At 45.2% G+C, this 17,469-nt stretch overlaps 1 protein-coding gene across 5 annotated transcripts in view; it reads right to left on the reverse strand.

Moving 5' to 3' along the window:
- Positions 1–17,469, reverse strand: part of hhipl1 (HHIP-like 1) — a 46,478-nt gene that overhangs the window by 15,346 nt on the left and 13,663 nt on the right. For 4 of the 5 annotated variants that reach the window (XR_010017617.1, XM_063045355.1, XM_063045386.1 and 1 more), the window contains exons 2-4: positions 15,524–16,170; positions 5,520–5,663; positions 4,061–4,422 (exon numbers count right to left, since the gene is read on the reverse strand). Coding sequence is in view for 4 of the 5 variants with exons in the window: in XM_063045355.1 (XP_062901425.1) it covers positions 4,061–4,422; positions 5,520–5,663; positions 15,524–16,170 (1,153 nt within the window). In the remaining variant the exon portion in view is untranslated. The remainder of the gene's footprint in view (positions 1–4,060; positions 4,423–5,519; positions 5,664–15,523; positions 16,171–17,469) is intronic. The other variant, XM_063045365.1, reaches the window with a different exon arrangement.

The raw sequence follows: 17,469 nt of genomic DNA on the forward strand, positions 1-17,469 counted from the left end.
ACACAATAGACTCCATGAAAAACTACACACTCGCAAAGATGGACAAACAAGCAATATGTAAAAGACAAAAAATATTGTGCAAACACAGAAGAAAAACAAATTAATAATCGGTAAAGAAGTAATAACTAATATCGAAGAAAGGAGTTGTGGTATCCTTGAACATTGTAGAGTCAGTTCAGTGCTGGGTTGAGTGAAGTTATCCCACTCTGGTTCAGGAGCCTGATGGTTGAAGGATAATGACTGTCCCTAAACCTGGAGGTGTGGGACCTAAGTCTCCTGTACCTTAGGCACACCGGGGTACACTGCGGCTACCTAGTGCCAAGTTCACTGCTATAAACACAATGACCGTCAAGTTTCTACAGGTGTACCACGGAGAGCATTTTGAGTGGTTGCATCACCAACTGGTCAGACAAATCTACTGAGGGTTGTCGACTCAGCTGACTCCAACACAGACACAACCCCCACCTTCCCCCCACCCCCCCATCAAGGACATCTTCACAAAGCAGTGCCTCAAGAAGGTGGCACCCATCAAGAAAGACCCTCACCACCCAGGATATGCCTGCTTCTCATTACCACCATCAGAAAGAAGGTACAGAAGCCTGAAGGGCGGCAGTCAACAGCAATGAGGTAACAGTGACCACAATTCCTTAAGCTTTAAGATAGCTATAGATCGGGATAAGTGCGCAGGAGAGTGTTCAATTGGAGCAGGGCAAATTAGGATAGCATTAGGCAGTAACTAGGGAGAGTTAATTGGGAACCACTGTTCTTGGGCCCATCTGTCATGTGGAGGGTGTTTAAGGAGCAACTGCAGAAATTACAGGACAAATGCTGTATGTTCCAGTCAGAAGGAACAGCAATGGCAACGGCAGAGAACTTTGGATGTTGAGAGAAGCAATGAAATTAGTCAAGAAAATAAAGGATATAAAATGTCATAATGAAAGTGACGGAAGCAGACCAAATGAAAAATAAATGTGAACAGTACAGTGTGGAGTACCTGAAATACGGATTTATACCAGCACCAAGCAATCAACCAGTTTGTCTGTTGTGTGAAAAAGCTTTTCAAATGAGGCAATGAAACCGTCCAGGCTTCTTGAACATTTGAAGAGAATGCACTCTGATAAACCAAACAAGAACTTGGCTTATTTTCAGACATTTTGTGAAAACTTTCAAATACGAAAATCACTTTAAAACTATGTTTGCCACCACTTCAGAACATAACAGCGACGGTCTGCATGTTTCATACATCTCATCGCTCTTTGCTAAATCTAGAAAGCCACATACAATTGGAGACGAACTGATTCTGCCAGCAGTACCGTTTTGCAGAAGTCGCCAGACCAAGAAATTAAAGCAATTCTACTCGACGACAACTCAAAAAGATGAAATGTCTGAGAATGAGGAAAGCACATTGTACAACATAGTTAGGACAACAGAATTTGCTCTGCAGTTGGACGAGTGAACTTTGCTTCTTGGTTATGTTCACGTCAGAAAAAATGAAAGCGTGGTTCAAGAGTTGTTACAGAAACAGATATGAAGGGGGAGTCAATATTTTGGGTTGAGCAACTTTTCAAAGAGAAGGACATTCTGCTCATAAATCTCTTGCTCGTACAACAGATGGGCTACCATCAATGAGAGGCTGCCACCTTGTAGTTATTACTTTCTGAGAGAAAACTCTGCCATTCACTGTGTAACTCATAGACATCTTGTTGCAAAACGCTTAAGTGATCAACTGCACAAAATCATTCAATACTGTTATCAAAAAGATAAATAAATCAAGTCCCATGCTCTCAATTCTCATCTATTTCGAGAGCTTTGTATTGAGAATGATGAACAGTTGCTTACTGATGCACGCAGAAATCAGATGGTTCTCAAAAGGAAACTGCCTGAGATATTTTTATGTGCTTTTTAAAACTGTGACAACATTTTTTGAATACTCAAACGCATCATCCAGTAATCAACTGAAGAATATTAGGCATGACATTGCTTATTTTTCAGAATTATTTGCAAACTTTACTGAAGTCAGTCTTCAATTGCAAGGAAATGATGTGAATTTTATTAGTCAGATCAGATATCATATTTCTGTTCAAGTTAACCCTATTTAAGTTCAACGCTGGCCACCTTGACCTTTTTCAGTTTCTGAGCCTCTCTGAATTGGAAGAGACAGAAAGAATACCAGATGATGATCTTCTGGGTGAGCTGCATAAAGACATGTCAGAGAGATTTTAGGACCTTCTCTCGATCCAAATTCCAAATTGGATAATATAGAAAGTCTATTCCTGAACACTTTAACAAGGAATTAACAGGAAGGATAGAGGAAAAACTGATCTTGCTACAAAATGACTGAGCTGAAGCCAAGGTTCAAAAGGGTTTCGGTTGCAGTAAGAAATCTCCGAACACTATCCTACATTGTGGTTAAGTTGTCCTTTATTGCCTTCCCAACATCATAGTCAGTGGGGCACGGTTTCAGTGCTGCTGCCCAACTTCTTTCAAAGCAATGAGACAGAGTGCAAGCTACTGGAAAGTGAGGGTCTGCGACTCCTTCTCAGTGACATTCAGCCTGACATTGAGAAGCTGACATCACTGCACCAAACTGACCCACCTCACTGAAAACTGAAAAAGCAATGAAGTAGTGAGTAGTTAGACTACTAATGAACGCTCTAAAATTGTTGACGAAATTTGTTTTTAAAACCTCCCCTTTAAATACACCCAATTGCTTTGCCTCCACAGTCACCTTCAGCAATGAATTCCACAGATTCATCGCCCTTTGGCAAAAGAAACTTCTCCTCATATCTGTTCTGAAGGGGCATCCTTCTATTCTGAGGTTAGGCCCCCTGGTCCTGGACTCCCCTATGATGGGAAACATCCTCTCCATATTCACACTGTCTATGTCATTCAATATCCGATAGGTTTCAATGAAGATCCCCCTCCCTCATTCTCCGAAACTCTTCATATGTTAGCACAGGCCCAGAGCCATCAAACATTCCTCATATGTTAATGTTTTCATTCCCAGATTCATTCTCATGATCCTCCTCTGAACCCTCTCCAACGTCAGCATATCTTTTTTTCAGATAAGGGACCCAAAACTCTTCACAATAATCCAAGTGCAGTCTGACCAATGCCTTATAAAGCCTCAGCATTACATTTTTGCCTTTATATCCTAGACATCTCAAAATGAATGTAAACGTTGCATTTTCCTTCCTTACCACTGACTCAACCTGCAAATTAACCCGTAGGGAATCCTGCACGAGGACTCCCAAGTCCATCTGCACCTCTGATTTCTGAATTTTCCCTCCGTTTAGAAAATAGTCCACACCTTTATTCCTTCTACCAAAGTGCTTGACCATACACTTCCCTACACCATATTCCATCCGCCATTTCTTTACCCATTCTCCTAATCTGTCCAAGTCCTTCTGCCGACTCCCTGCTTCCTTAACACTACCTGTACCTCCATCTACTTCAGCAAAGTTGGCCACAGAGCCATCAATTCCATCATTCAAATCACTGACACATAACATGAGAACAGGCAGCCCCAACCCTGGCCCCAGAGGAACTGCTTATAGATATCAAGAACGTGAGATGAAGAGTCCTTGAAAGTGAGTCCATAGGTTGTGGAAAGATTTTCAATGAAGGGACAAGTGAAGTTGAGTGAAGTTATGATGTGAGAAGTGAAATATTTAAGGGAATCTGGGGGATAACTTCACTCAGGGAGTGTTGCAAGTGTGAAACGATCTACCAGAAGTCAAAAGAGCCAAAGTAAATTTATTATCAAAGTACATATATGTCACCATACCCTGAGATTCATTTTCTTGCAGGCATTCAAATACTAAAGAATCAATGGTAGTGGTCAATTCTAACACTTGAGAAGTTTGGATAGCTATATGGATGGAAGGGGTTTGAAAGAATATAGTCCTGTGCAGGTAGATGGGACAGGGCAGAAGATATGGCTGGCATAAACCAGATGGGCCAAAAGGCCTGCTTCTGTACTGTGTTACTCCATGACTATGATTCTGGTTTGGTAAGGTATTAGGATCTAAAGTTAGATAAATAAAACAATGCTTCTTACTCAGGGAGGAGTTTGCACAGAGTTTCTTATCGTAACAGGAAAAGCCTTCTCTTGCTTTCCAGCCGTAGTTTTTGCCTTTCTCAATGATGTCCACCTCCTCGAACTTGTTCTGCCCGACATCTCCACAGAAGATTCTTCCTTTGCCTTCCTTAGTTACAGGGTCCCCACGGTCCACGGAACAACGCCACATATTCCGCGCCCCATAAGCATAAACCTCTGGTCGCGCATCGGGGTCCTGAAGAAATGGATTGTCAGGAGGGATTCTATAGAGCGGCCCACGGTTATTGTTATTGACGTCAATCCGAAGCACCTTCCCCAGTAAGGCTGACCTGGACAGGAGGAGGTTACCAAACCGGGTTAGACTTTGGAGAGAACGTAAAGGGAGAGATGAAAGAGAAAGATTAGTTTTATTTGTCACCAGTACGTTGAAGCATCCAGAAGCCTGATTATCTGATGCTCCGTGCCTGTGATGCTACTGCAGGCAAGTTTTTCATTGTACCTGTGTCTACACGTGTACATATGACAATAAACCCATAAAGATAAAGATTAGCTTTATTTGTCACACGTGCATCAAAACATCGAAATGTACAGTGAAATGTGTCTTTCATGTCAACGACCAGCACAGTCTGAGCATGAGCTGCAGGCAGCCTGCAAGTGTGTCTCCAGCACCAGCATAGCATGCCCACAACTCACTGAGTGACCTTGAACTCTGAGAGTCTGGGATGTGGGAGGAAACAGGAGCACCCAGAGGAAACCCACGCGGTCACAGGGAGATCATAAAAACTCCTTTAAACAGTGATGGGAATTAAACCCCGATCAGTGATCCCTGATGCTGTAAAATGTTGCACTAACTGCTATGCTACTGTGTCATTCTCTACACCACTGTGCTGCCCTCTATGTTACCAGGATGCCCTCTGCGCTACCGTGCAAAAAGTACCTGTGGAAGTTGAATTTCACCCCCATTGATTCATAAATTCATCCTACAAAGGTGAATCAGAAGTCAGGTTTGAAGCGCGAAGTTTGATGGCCCTAGTCTGTGAATCTCTGCAATTTCACTGGGGAAGTTATGGACCACTGTCTGTGAGTTCACCGGTCTGCTCGAGTCTGGAAGCTGAACGTGGCCTGTCCTGGAGGTAGAGGACTGTGTATTTGTGTGGGTGTGTGGTGGGTAGGAGGGTGGGAGGCACAGGGATTGTTTCACTGGTGTTGCTTCGTATGGTCTGTTTTGTTACGTTGTTCCGCCGAGCATTTTGGGCGTGCTGTGTAGGCGCCAGAGTGTGTGGCGACACATGTGGGATGCCCCCAGCACGTCCTTGGGTGTGTTGGTTGTTAACGAAACAAGGCATTCCTCTGTATGTTTCAATATACATGGGATAAATAAATCTGAATTTGAATCTAAACCCGATGTTGGGGGAGAAACACCCTGGTGAAACCAATGAGTGGAAGACAATCACATTACTTATTTTGTGCGTTTCCATATTTCCCGAAAGGGTCGCCAGCCATTCCGCCATCTCCGGTGAAAATGTAAAGGTAGCCATCATCTGCGAAGAGGAGTTGTCCTCCATTGTGGTTTGATGCTGGTTCGTCAACTTCCAGAATGATCCTACACAATTAAATATTAAAAATTGCTTTATTTGTCACATGTAAATGACAACATCTTATTGATTCATTATTAAACTGGATTCAACTGGTAGAATGGAAAACAATAACAGAATGAAGAAAGAATTATTACAGTTATGGAGAAAGTACAGTGCGGACAGACAATGAGGTGCAAGGTCATAACGAGGTAGATCGTGAGGTCAAGAGATCATTTTATTGTACTAGGGGACTGTTCAATAGTCTGATAACAGTGGGGTTAAAGCCATCCTTAAGCCTACTGGTAGTGCTTTCGGGTTTGCCCAGTGGGAGAGGGGAGAGGGGAGGAGAGAGAATGTCTGGTTTTGTGGGGCTCGTGATTATACCAGCTATTTTACTGAGGCAGTGAGGAATGTAGACAGAGTCCACAGAGGGGAGGCCGGTTTCCATGATGAGCTGAGCTGTGTCCACTACTCTCTGTAGTGTTTTGTGATCACAGGCAGAACAGTTGCTGTGCCAAGCTTTGATGTATCCAAATAGGATGTTTTCTATGGTGCATCGATAAAATTAGTAAGGGTCAAAGGGGACCTGCCAAATTCCTTTAGCCTCCTGGGGAAGTAAAGGTGCCAGTTTTGGCATGGACTAGAAGGGCTGAAGGGCCTGTTTCTGCGTGTACTGCTTTATGACTTTAGTAAGCTTTCTTGACTATGGCATCTACATCACTCGACCATGACAGGCTATTGATTCAGATTCAGATTTATTTATCAAAACATATAGTGAAATGCATCAGTTAGTCCTGACGAAGGGTCTCGGCCTGAAACGTCGACTGCGCCTCTTCCTATAGATGCTGCTTGGCCTGCTGCGTTCACCAGCAACTTTGATGTGTGTTGCTTGAATTTCCAGCATCTGCAGAATTCCTGTTGTTTGCAGTGAAATGCATCATTTCATTAACAATCAGCACACCCAAGGACATTTTGGGGGCAGCCCGCAGGCGTTGCCATATATTGTGGTGCAAACACAGCAGACCCTCAGGACTGGCAGAACATAACCAGTACTGGTGGATCACCACCAATGGCTTATCCTGGCCCAACTTCATAGACATCATGGCCAAGCTTCCAAGCCTCTCGAGCCCAGAACTGCTAACGTAAATGGGATTGCATACACCAGCTCTCCTTCCTGAAGTCAATGCCTAGCTCTTTTGTTTTGCTGATGTTGGTTGTTGTCACGACACTCCCTGATCCAAACTGCTCCATATTTCAGGGGTCAACTCTTCAAGTGCAAGCTTCAGTTAATCAGCATCATTTACCATTCACCCCTCAACCTATGGCCCAAAAGACCATGAGACATTGGAGCAGAATTAGGCCATTCAGCCCATCGAGTCTGCTCTGCAGTTCTATCATGGATGATTGATTATCCCTCTCAACCTCATTCTCCTGACTTCTCCCCATAACCTTCAACACCCTTACTAATTAATAATCTATCAGTCTTGGCTTTAAATATACCCAATTGTATGGTTTCCACAGCTGTCTATGGCAATGAATTCCACAGATTCACCAGCTCTGGCTAAAGAGGTTCCTCCTCATCTCTGTTCTAATGCACATCTTCTATTCTGAAGATGTGCTGCATATTTCATAGTGTCGTATGGGCGGCATTGTTCATGTGGATAGCCAGAAGCTTTTTCCCGGGGCTGAACTGGCTAGCACGAGAGGGCACAGTTTTAAGGTGCTTGGAAGTAGGTGTGTTGTTCGTCCATCGTACGTCGATGAGGACCTCGACACCATTATGATGGTGTCGAGACTAGCGTGTGACTTGGATTTAAGTGAGGGAGAGTTGCGCAGCGTCAGCCTCACTCTCTCTTCCCAATTCCCATCTGGATCCAGTGGCAAGACAGAGTCTAGACGGCTGGAGATGGGACTAGGCACAGTGGATGACCAGGACGTCTTCTGTGTCTTGTCCTGCTCTACACGTCCCACGACGCTTGCAGAGACCGCCTTCTTGACCGTTGGACCTTCCATTAGTCTCGTCCGCTCAATCCGCCAGAGTCTGTCTTCACATGCTGGGATAGACAACTCCCTATCTCACCGAGGGTTTGAGACCCGTCGGCTACCCTCGCCTGGTTTAGCCGGCTTGTCGAAGCCGTTGCCCGGGGTGTGGCCGCTGTCACATGCAAACAGCTACAGGGAGCCACAGGTGAGAGCTGAGTGCCAGGTGGGGACCAAAGGTAGACTAACCGCCTTGAAAAGGACGCGACATGTTACCCCACCAGAGGTGTTACCCCTCCCTGACACCCCTGGAAGTCGGTACAGAGGAGATGTCAGGGGTAAGTTTTTTACGCAGAGAGTGGTGAGTGTGTGGAATGGGCTGCCGGCGACAGTGGTGGAGGCGGATACGATAGGGTCTTTTAAGAGACTTTTAGATAGGTACATGGAGCTTAGGAAAATAGACAGCTACGGGTAACCCAAGGTAATTTCATGTTTGGCACAGCATTGTGGGTCAAAGGGCCTGTATTGTGCTGTAGGTTTTCTATGTTTCCAGATACAGCACAGAAACAGACCCTTCTGCCCCTCAGGTTTGTGCTGACCAACAAGCATCTATTTACACTAGTCCTATACTAATCCCATTTTACTCACCTCACTTCCCCATCTAGTCCCTCCAGATTCCACCAGTTCAGAGGGGCAATGCACAGCAGCCAGAAAATCCACGGACCCCCCCACCTCATTGGGGTATGGGAGGAGATAAGAACACCCTGGGAGAAACCTAGGCACCACAGAGAGAGCTGGCAAACTCCACACAAGCAGTGCCAGATGCCGGGACTGAAGCCAGGTCTCTGCAATTCTAATGGCCCAGATCTACCAACTGCAACATCGCGTCATCCTGAAGTGATTGGTTTGTTGGAGAGAGTCATAGAACACTACAGCACAGAAACAGGCCCTTTGGTCCATCTAGTCTGTGCCAAACTATTATTCTGTCGAGTCTCATCTATCTGCACCCAGACCACAGCCCTTCACACCCCTCCCATCCACATACTAGTTCAAAATTCCCTTAAATGTTGCAGTTGAACCTGCATTCACTACTTCCGCTGGCAGCTCATTCCACACTCACATTATCCTCCAGACAAAGAAGTTCCCCCTCAGGTTCCCCTTTAAATATTTGATTTTTCACCCTTAACCTATAACCTCTGGTTCTAGTGTCACCCAACCTCAGTGGAAAAAGCCTTCTTGCATTTAAACAACAACACACATCAAAGTTGCTGGTGAACGCAGCAGGCCAGGCAGCATCTCTAGGAAGAGGTACAGTCGACGTTTCAGGCCGAGACCCTTCGTCAGGACTAACTGAAGGAAGAGTTATTAAGGAATTTGAAAGCAGGAGGGGGAGGGGGAGATCCAAAATGATAGGAGAAGACAGGAGGGGGAGGAATGGAGCCAAGAGCTGGACAGGTGATAGGCAAAAGGGATATGAGAGGATCATGGGATAGGAGGTCCGGGGAGAAAGACGGGGGGGTGGGGAACCAGAGGATGGGCAAGGGGTATAGTCAGAGGGACAGAGGGAGAAAAAGGAGAGTGAGAGAAAGAATGTGTGTATAAAAAATAAATAACAGATGGGGTATGAGGGGGAGGTGGGGCATCAGCGGAAGTTAGAGAAGTCAATATTCATGCCATCAGGTTGGAGGCTACCCAGACGGAATATAAGGTGTGGTTCCTCCAACCTAAGTGTGGCTTCATCTTTACAGTAGAGGAGGCCATGGATAGACATGTCAGAATGGGAATGGGATGTGGGATTAAAATGTGTGGCCACTGGGAGATCCTGCTTTCTCTGGCAGACAGAGTGTAGATGTTCAGCAAAGCGGTCTCCCAGTCTGCGTCGGATCTCGCCAATATATAAAAGGCCACATCAGGAGCACCAGACGCAGTATATCACCCCAGCCGACTCACAGGTGAAGTGTTGCCTCACCTGGAAGGACTGTCTGGGGCCCTGAATGGTGGTAAGGGAGGAAGTGTAAGGGCATGTGTAGCACTTGTTCCGCTTACACGGATAAGTGCCGGGAGGGAGATTACATTTAAACGACGGTATGGATTAAGGGGGGGATTTTCAGTCCGAGTGTCTGAGATTCAATATCAACTTCACAACAGTGCCCCTCCCATGTCCTTCAGAAGTATAAAGATATGAAATGCATCCTAAATACAAGAGTTTCCACAGATGCTGAAAATGTTAAGCAAAACTCACAAAGTTCTGGAGGAACTCAGCAGGTCCGGCAAAATCTGCGGAGGGGAATAAACAGTCAACGCTTTGGGCTGAGACCTTTCGTCAGGGAAGGAAGGAAGAAGTGAGCTCCTTCCTTTCCAGTCCCGATGAAGGATCTCAACCTGAAATGTCGACTGGCACCGAGGCTTCAATGCGCACAATCGTAAGAGGCCACAGAGGGTTGTAGACCCATCCCGGATGCAATCCCCTCCATCGAGGACATCTTCAGAAGATAATGCTCCAAGAAGGTGGCATCTATCGTAAAGGACACTCTCTGTCCGGGACATGCCCTTTTCTTGGTGAGGGGCTTCAGGAGTCTGAAGATGCACACACGATGTGATAGGAAGTTTCTTCCCCTCCCCCATCAGATTTCAAAACAGTCCATGAACCCATAAGCACAATCTCGTTGTTCCTCTTTTGCACGGATTATTTATTAATTTTTGGGATCTGTAGTGACTTTTACGTCTTGCACTATACTGCTGCCTCAAAACAACAAATTTCATGACATACGAGGGCTGATTGATAAGTTCGTGGCCTAAGGTAGATGGAGTCAATTTTAGAAAACCTAGCACACTTATTTTTCAACATAGTCCCCTCCTACATTTACACACTAAGTCCAGCGGTCATGGAGCATACGGATCTTGGACCTCCAGAAAGTGTCCACAGCAGGGGTGATTGATAAGTTCGTGGCCTAAGGTAGACGGAGATGAGTTATACAGCTCTCGTTATATGGACATACAGTTCAACTCTGAGTGATTATGCAGAAAGTTTGAAGTTAATAACTCATCTCCTTCTACCTTAGGCCACAAACTTATCAATCACCCCTGATGAGTTATTAACTTCAAACTTTCTGCATAATCACTCAAACAGTTGATCTGCACATGCATGTAACGAGAGCTGTATAACTCATCTCCTTCTATCATACGCCACGAACTTATCAATCACCCCTCGTATGTCAGTGATAATAAGCTGATTTTGATTCTGATTCTGAGCTGCTATGCTCTACCCAGTACACCTACTGGGTGAGAAATAAATAGAAGATTGGTGGATTAAGAATGACATGTACAGTAAGTAAGGTGCTCTCCCAGGGTACCTTTATGTCCAATAAAATTGTAGTGTGTGAAATGAATTTATTGAAGAATGTGGCTCAGGAGAAATTCAATAAAAGCTGGCATTGCTGGCAATATTCAGATCTCAATGGACAATAGTGAGCCCAAGAGATTCCGCAGATGCTGGAGATCCAGAGCAACACACATAAGATGCTGGAGGAAGGGTTGCTCTTGAATCCAAGGGGGACCAATATTCTTGCGGTCAGATTTACTAGAGCTTTTGGGAGTTGTTTAAGCTAGTACTGCAGGAGGATGGGAACCAGAATAATAGAGCAGAGGATGAGCCCGCAGGCCTACAAGTAGATGGTGGGTGTAACATGAATGTAAGGAAGGACAAGCCAATGACTGGGTACAAATGCAGAGAGAGTTGACGGTTAAGTTGTACCATAGAGGCAAAATTCAAAAGGGCGAAGAATGCAGGACTGAAGGTGTTGTATTTAAATGCACTTAAGCAATAAGGTGATTGCACTCGGGGCTCAATTAGAGATTGGTCGGTGTGATGTTGTGGGCATCACTTGAGTCGTCGCTGAAAGAAAGTCATAGTTGGAAGCTTAACATCAAAGGACATACTTTGTATCAGAAGGACAGGCAGAAAAGCGTAGGTGGTAGTGTGGTTCTGTTGGTAAGAGATGGAATTACATCTTTAGAAAGAGGTGGTATAGGATCAGAGAATGTTGAATTTTTGTGAGCAAAGTTAAGAAACTGCAAGGTAAAAGACTATTATAGGAGTCATACGTAGGCCTCCAAATAGTAATAGTAAAGATGTGGGTTTGAAATTTCAAGGGGAGCTGGAAAAGGCATGTAATAAGGGTAATGACACAATTATAAGGGGGAATTCAATATGCAAGGGGATTGGGAAAATCAGGTTGGTGTTGGATCGCAAGAGGGGGAATTTGTTGAATACCTACAAGATGGTTTTTTAGAGCAGCTTGTGCTTGAGCCTACTCGGGGAAAGACTATCGTAGATTGGGTGTTGTGTAATAACCAAGATCGTATCAGGGAGCTTAATGTAAAATAACCCTTGGGAGGCGGTGATTATAATATAATTGAATTCATACAGCAGTTTGAGAGGGAGAATCATAACTCACATGTATCAGTATCACAATGGAATAAAGGGAATTATAGAGCATGAGAGAGGAACTTGTCCAGGTGGATTGGAGGAGGATACTGGCGTGGATGATGGCAGAGCAGAGATGGCTGAAGTTTCTGGGAACAGTTCACAAGACGCAGGATAGGTATGTCCCACAGAGGAAGAAGTTCTCAAATGGCAGGGATGGGCAACTGGAGCTGACAAAGGAAATTAAGGACTGCATAAAAGCCAAGGAAAGGGCATATAAGGGAGCAAAAGTGAGTGGGAAGTTGGATGATTAAGAAGCTTTTAAAATCCAACAAAAGCGAATTAAAAAAGCTAAAGTCTTCCCTCATATTTAATCTTTTTTCCTTCTTATAGCTTTTTTAATTGCCTCTTATTGGATTTTATATAATTGAAAAAACTTTTGCTATCCTGCTTTATAAAGAGTAAAAGGGAAGTGAGAGTTGATACTGGACCATTGGAAAATGATGCTCTTCATGGGGGACAAAGAAATGGCAGATGAACATAATGGGTTCTTTGCATCTGACTTCGCTGTGGAAGACACCAGCAGTGTGTCAGAGGTCTGTGAGTGCCAGGGAGCAGGAGTGAGTGCCATTGCTATTACAAAGGAAAAAGTGTTCGGCAAACTCAAAGGTCTTAAGGTGGATAAGTCACCTGGACTAAATGGACTACATCCCAGAGTCCTGAGATAGGTTGCTGAAGAGTTAACAGATGTATTAGTCATGATCTTTCAAGAATCTCTGGATTCTGGCACGGTCTTGGAAGACTGGAAGATTGCAAATGTCACTCCATTCTTTAAGAAGGGAGGAAGCAAAATAAATGAAGTTATAGGCCAGTTAACCTAACCACTTTTAATTCATCGTGCCCGATGCCGGCCGCCTAGGCCGGAGTCGACGTAGTAACAACCTAACCATCGTGGTTGGGAAAGTGTTGGAATCCATTATTAAGGACAAGGTTTCGAGGTACTTGGAGACTAATGATAAAGTAAGTCAAGGTCAGCATAGTTTCCGTAAAGGGCAATCTTACCTGTCAAATCTGTTAGGAGCTCTTTGAGGAAGTAACAAGCAGGGTGGACAAAGGAGAGGCAGTAGATGTCATTTACTTGGATTTTCAGAAGGCATTTGATCAGGTGCCACACAAGAGGATGGTTAACAAGACAAGATCCTATGGCTTTACAGGAAAGATACTGGCATGGAGAGAGGAAAGGCTGACAGGCAGGAGGCAGCGAGTAGGAATAAAAGGAGCCTTTTCTGGTTGGCTGCCAGGGACTAATGGTGTCCCTCGGGGGTCAGTATTGGGACCACTACTTTTCATATTGTTGGTCAATGATTTAGATAATGGAATTGATGGTTTTATGGCAACGTTTGCGATAATATGAAGATAGGTGGAGGGGTAGGTAGTGCTGAGGAAGCAATGCGATTGCAGCAGGACTTAGTCAGATTGGAAGAATGGGCAAAAAAGTGGCAGATGGCACAGTATTGGGAAATGTATAATAATGCTTTTTGGTAAAAGGAACAATAATGCAGACTATTATCTAAATTGGGAGAAGGTTCAAACATCAGAGGTGCAGAGGCCCAGAAGGTTAATTTACAGGTTGAGTCTGTGGTAAAGAAGGCAAATGCAATGTTGGTATTTATTTCAAGGGGAATGGAATATAAAAGCAAGGAGATAATGCTGAGCCTTTATAAGACACTAGTCAGGCCACACGTGGAGTATTGTCAACAGTTTTGGGCCCCATATCTCAGAAAGTGATGTGTTGTCATTGGAGAGAGTCCAGAGGAGGTTCACGAGGATGATCTGGGAATGAAGCGGTTAACATATGAGGAGCATTTGGCAGTTTTGGGCCTGTACTTACTGGAATTTAGAAGATTGTGGGGGGAGTCTCATTGAGCCCTATCGAATGCTGAAAGGGCAGATAGGGAGGATGTTTCCTACGGCAGGGGTATCTAGAGCTAGCGAGTACAGCCCCAAAATTGAGGGGCAACCCTCTAGAACAGAGGTAAGGAGGAATTTTTTTTAGCTCAAAAGTATTAAATCTGTGTAATGCTCTGCTACAGACTGTGGTGGAGGCGAAGTCCGTGGGTTTATTTAAGGGAGAAGTTGATAGTTTCCTGATCGGTCAGGGCATCAAAGGATACAGCGAGAAGGCAAGTGCATGGGGTTGGGAGGGATCCGGGATCAGCCATGATGGAATGGCAGAGCAGACTCGATGGGCTGAATGGCCTAATTCTGTTCCTATGTCTTATGGTCTTATGGTCTAACTGAACAAGTCAGGCAGCATCTATGGAGAGGAATGAACAGTCAATGTTACAAAACAATTGAATTAACCAAGACAATTCCACCTATCATCTCCCTGCTTCTCACTTCATTCCTCCTTTCCACCCCCTTCACCTAGTCTCACCTAGCATCTGCCAGCTTGTTCTCCTCCCACACCCTCCACCTTCTTATTCTGGCTTTTGTCCCCTTTCTTTCGCAGTCCTGATGAAGGGTCTTGGCCCGAAGAAACATCAACTCTTTATTCCTCTCCATAGATGCTGCCTGAGCTACTGGGCTCCTCCTGCATTTTGAGTGTACGCCTCATGAACAATAGTGATGTGCAGAGATGTGGACAGAGCTTTGCACATCGCAGAAAAAAAAGCCTCCCATCCGTGGACTATGATTAGCTCTACTTGTCACATGAATATCGAGATATCAAAACATACAGTGAAATGCACAGTGTGCGTCACAACCAAAACAACCCAAGGTTGTGTTGGGGCAGCCCACAGGTTCTGCCATGCATTCAGTGCCAATGTAACATGCCCACAGCTTATTAACTCCCACCTGTACAGCTTTGGAACGTGGGAGGGAACAGAAGTACTCGGAGGAAATGCACATGGTCCTGGACGAACTTACCAACTGCTTACAGTCGGTGGTGGGAATTGAACCCCAGTCTTCCGATCGCTGCATGCCACTACGTTACCATGGCACCTGTACTACTACTGTCCACACTTCTCACTACCACACTCCAACAGCCAGCATAATCAAAGGACCTTCCCTACCCCGGACGTTCTCTCTTCTCCCCCCTCCCAGCAGGCAGAAGATACAACAGACTGAAAGCTCATACCACCGTCGCCTCTATCCCGCTTTTATAAGACTTTTAAGTGATCCATAGTACACAAAGATGGCCTCCTGATCTACCTTGCTATGGTCTTGCACCTTACTGCTTGCCTGCACTATACTTTCTCTGTGGCTGTTACACTTTGTTCTGCATTCTGTTCTTGTCTCGACCTCTGATTTTGGATTCTTTTTTTACCTTGTTCGACCTCAGTGCACCGTGTAATGATTTGATCTGTATGAACTGTATGCAAGATCAGCTCTTCACTGTGTCTCCGTACACATGACAATAGTAAACTAATACAAAAACCATTAACTCAATAAGTCAAGGAGGGCACTTGACCCACTCACCGCTCAGAGCGATGATTTAATACGTTCATGTCGTTGGAAGAAATGGTAAACTCGCTAATTCTGATCTTTTCCTCAAAGTGCAACTCAAAGGAGTAATAGACGTAGACCTTCCCGGTGTATCTGTACTTGGGGTGAAAGGCTAGGCCTAGAAAGCCACGCTCGTCCCCTTCCCAGGGAGAGGTCAACACCGCGTGAGTGATGTTGAGGAACGGTTTCTCCAGCCTGGCCCTGGTGTGGAGGTACACCCAGACAATGCCAATCTGCTCTGCGATAAAGAACCGGTGAGTCCCGTCATTTGCGTGCACCATGGCAACGGGATTGCGAAGGCCATTGGCCACTTCCCGCAGACACAGCTGAAGGCAGCCGCCGGAACCCGGGTTCACCAGCCCCAGGTTCCTCGTTAGGTTCTTGTTGGTCAGGATGTGGGGGTAGCAGTAATCCCGGTCTTGCAGCTCTAAAGCTTCACAGAATTTAGCCCTGTCCAATACCAGCTCTCGAAGGCTTCCCTCTCCCACCAAGGTGGCCAGGATTGCCCGACAGGTATTCCAGAATTCGACACAGTATTCACTGCAGAGTCCGAGCAGCTGCCTAACGGGTGTCGAAGGGTCTTCGGCATCGTACAGATGAGCAGAATATGGAGAGCATTCCTGCAAAGGGAACAGATCGTAGTCAGATAGAGACGAGGCAAGCAGGCACAGACCACACACAGCATCCTGGATCTGGCCCTCCTGCTCATCACGCCCGTGCCAACCCTCTGCCCACCTACTCCAAACCTATCTGTCTGCATTTGGAACTGGAATTGGAGTTGGTTTATTACTGTCACGTGTACAGAGAAAAGCTTGTTTTGCACACTGTTCATAGGGGTGAGATCATTACAGAGTGCACAGAGATCAAAGTCAAAGGAACTCTGTTATCAAAGTTCATATATGTCACTATATACTAACTTGAGATTCATTTTCTTTTACAGGAAAGTGAAGAAATACAATGGAATTTATGAAAATCTGTACGAAACAAAGACTGACAAACAACAAATGTGCAAAAGAAGACAAATCATGTCAGTAAATAAATAAATACCCAGAACATGCACTCTAGAGCTTCTGAAAGTGAGTCTACAGGTTCTGAGTCAGTTTATCTTTGTGGTGAGTGTGAAGTTGTCCATGCTGGTTCAGGAGCCTGATGGTTGTAGGGTGATGACCGTTCCTGAACCCGGTGATGTGGGACCTAAAACTCCTGTACCTCCCGCCTGATGCTGGCACCGAGTTGAGAGCATGGCCAGGCAGTGGGGATCTTTGATGATGGACGCTGCTTTCTTGTGGCAGCTCTCCTTGTAAGAGTGCTCAATGATGGGGAGGACGTTGCCTGTGATGGACTGAACCATATCCACTTACGTATTTCCGTTCCTGGGCCTTACTGCTTTCCTACCGGGCTGTGATGCAACCAGTTAGGATACTTACCTCACTGTGCACTGTGTCAGAGCTTTAGATGACATGCTGAGTCTACACAAACTTCTAAGAAAGTAGATAGGCTCCAGTGTCTTCTTTGCCCTGGTCCCAGGACAGATTTTCTGATATGACACCAAGGAATTTAAAGTTTCTGACCCACAATCAGAGAAAGTATGAGCAAGCACAGTTAGTACAGAGAGTCACGGATATGACCCTTCTGCCCGTCTAGTCCATGCCAACTCATTTGCCCACCCGCACCAATCTCATCTGTCCCCATTAGGAATTGAAACTGGAATTGCTTTATTATTGCCACATCTACGAGATACAACGGAAAGCTTCTTTTTTGCATGCCACCTGTACAGGTCACTTCATTGTACTGCGCACTGAATTAATTGTTTTGTACCGCTTTACAGCGCCAGCAATTTGGCTTCAATTGCTGCCCCTGTCTGCGAGGAGTTTGCACATTTTAAACTGTGACCACATGGATTTCCTCCCAGTGCTCTG

The sequence above is a fragment of the Mobula hypostoma genome, chromosome 1, assembly GCF_963921235.1.
Source record: "Mobula hypostoma chromosome 1, sMobHyp1.1, whole genome shotgun sequence".
Taxonomy (NCBI): domain Eukaryota; kingdom Metazoa; phylum Chordata; class Chondrichthyes; order Myliobatiformes; family Myliobatidae; genus Mobula; species Mobula hypostoma.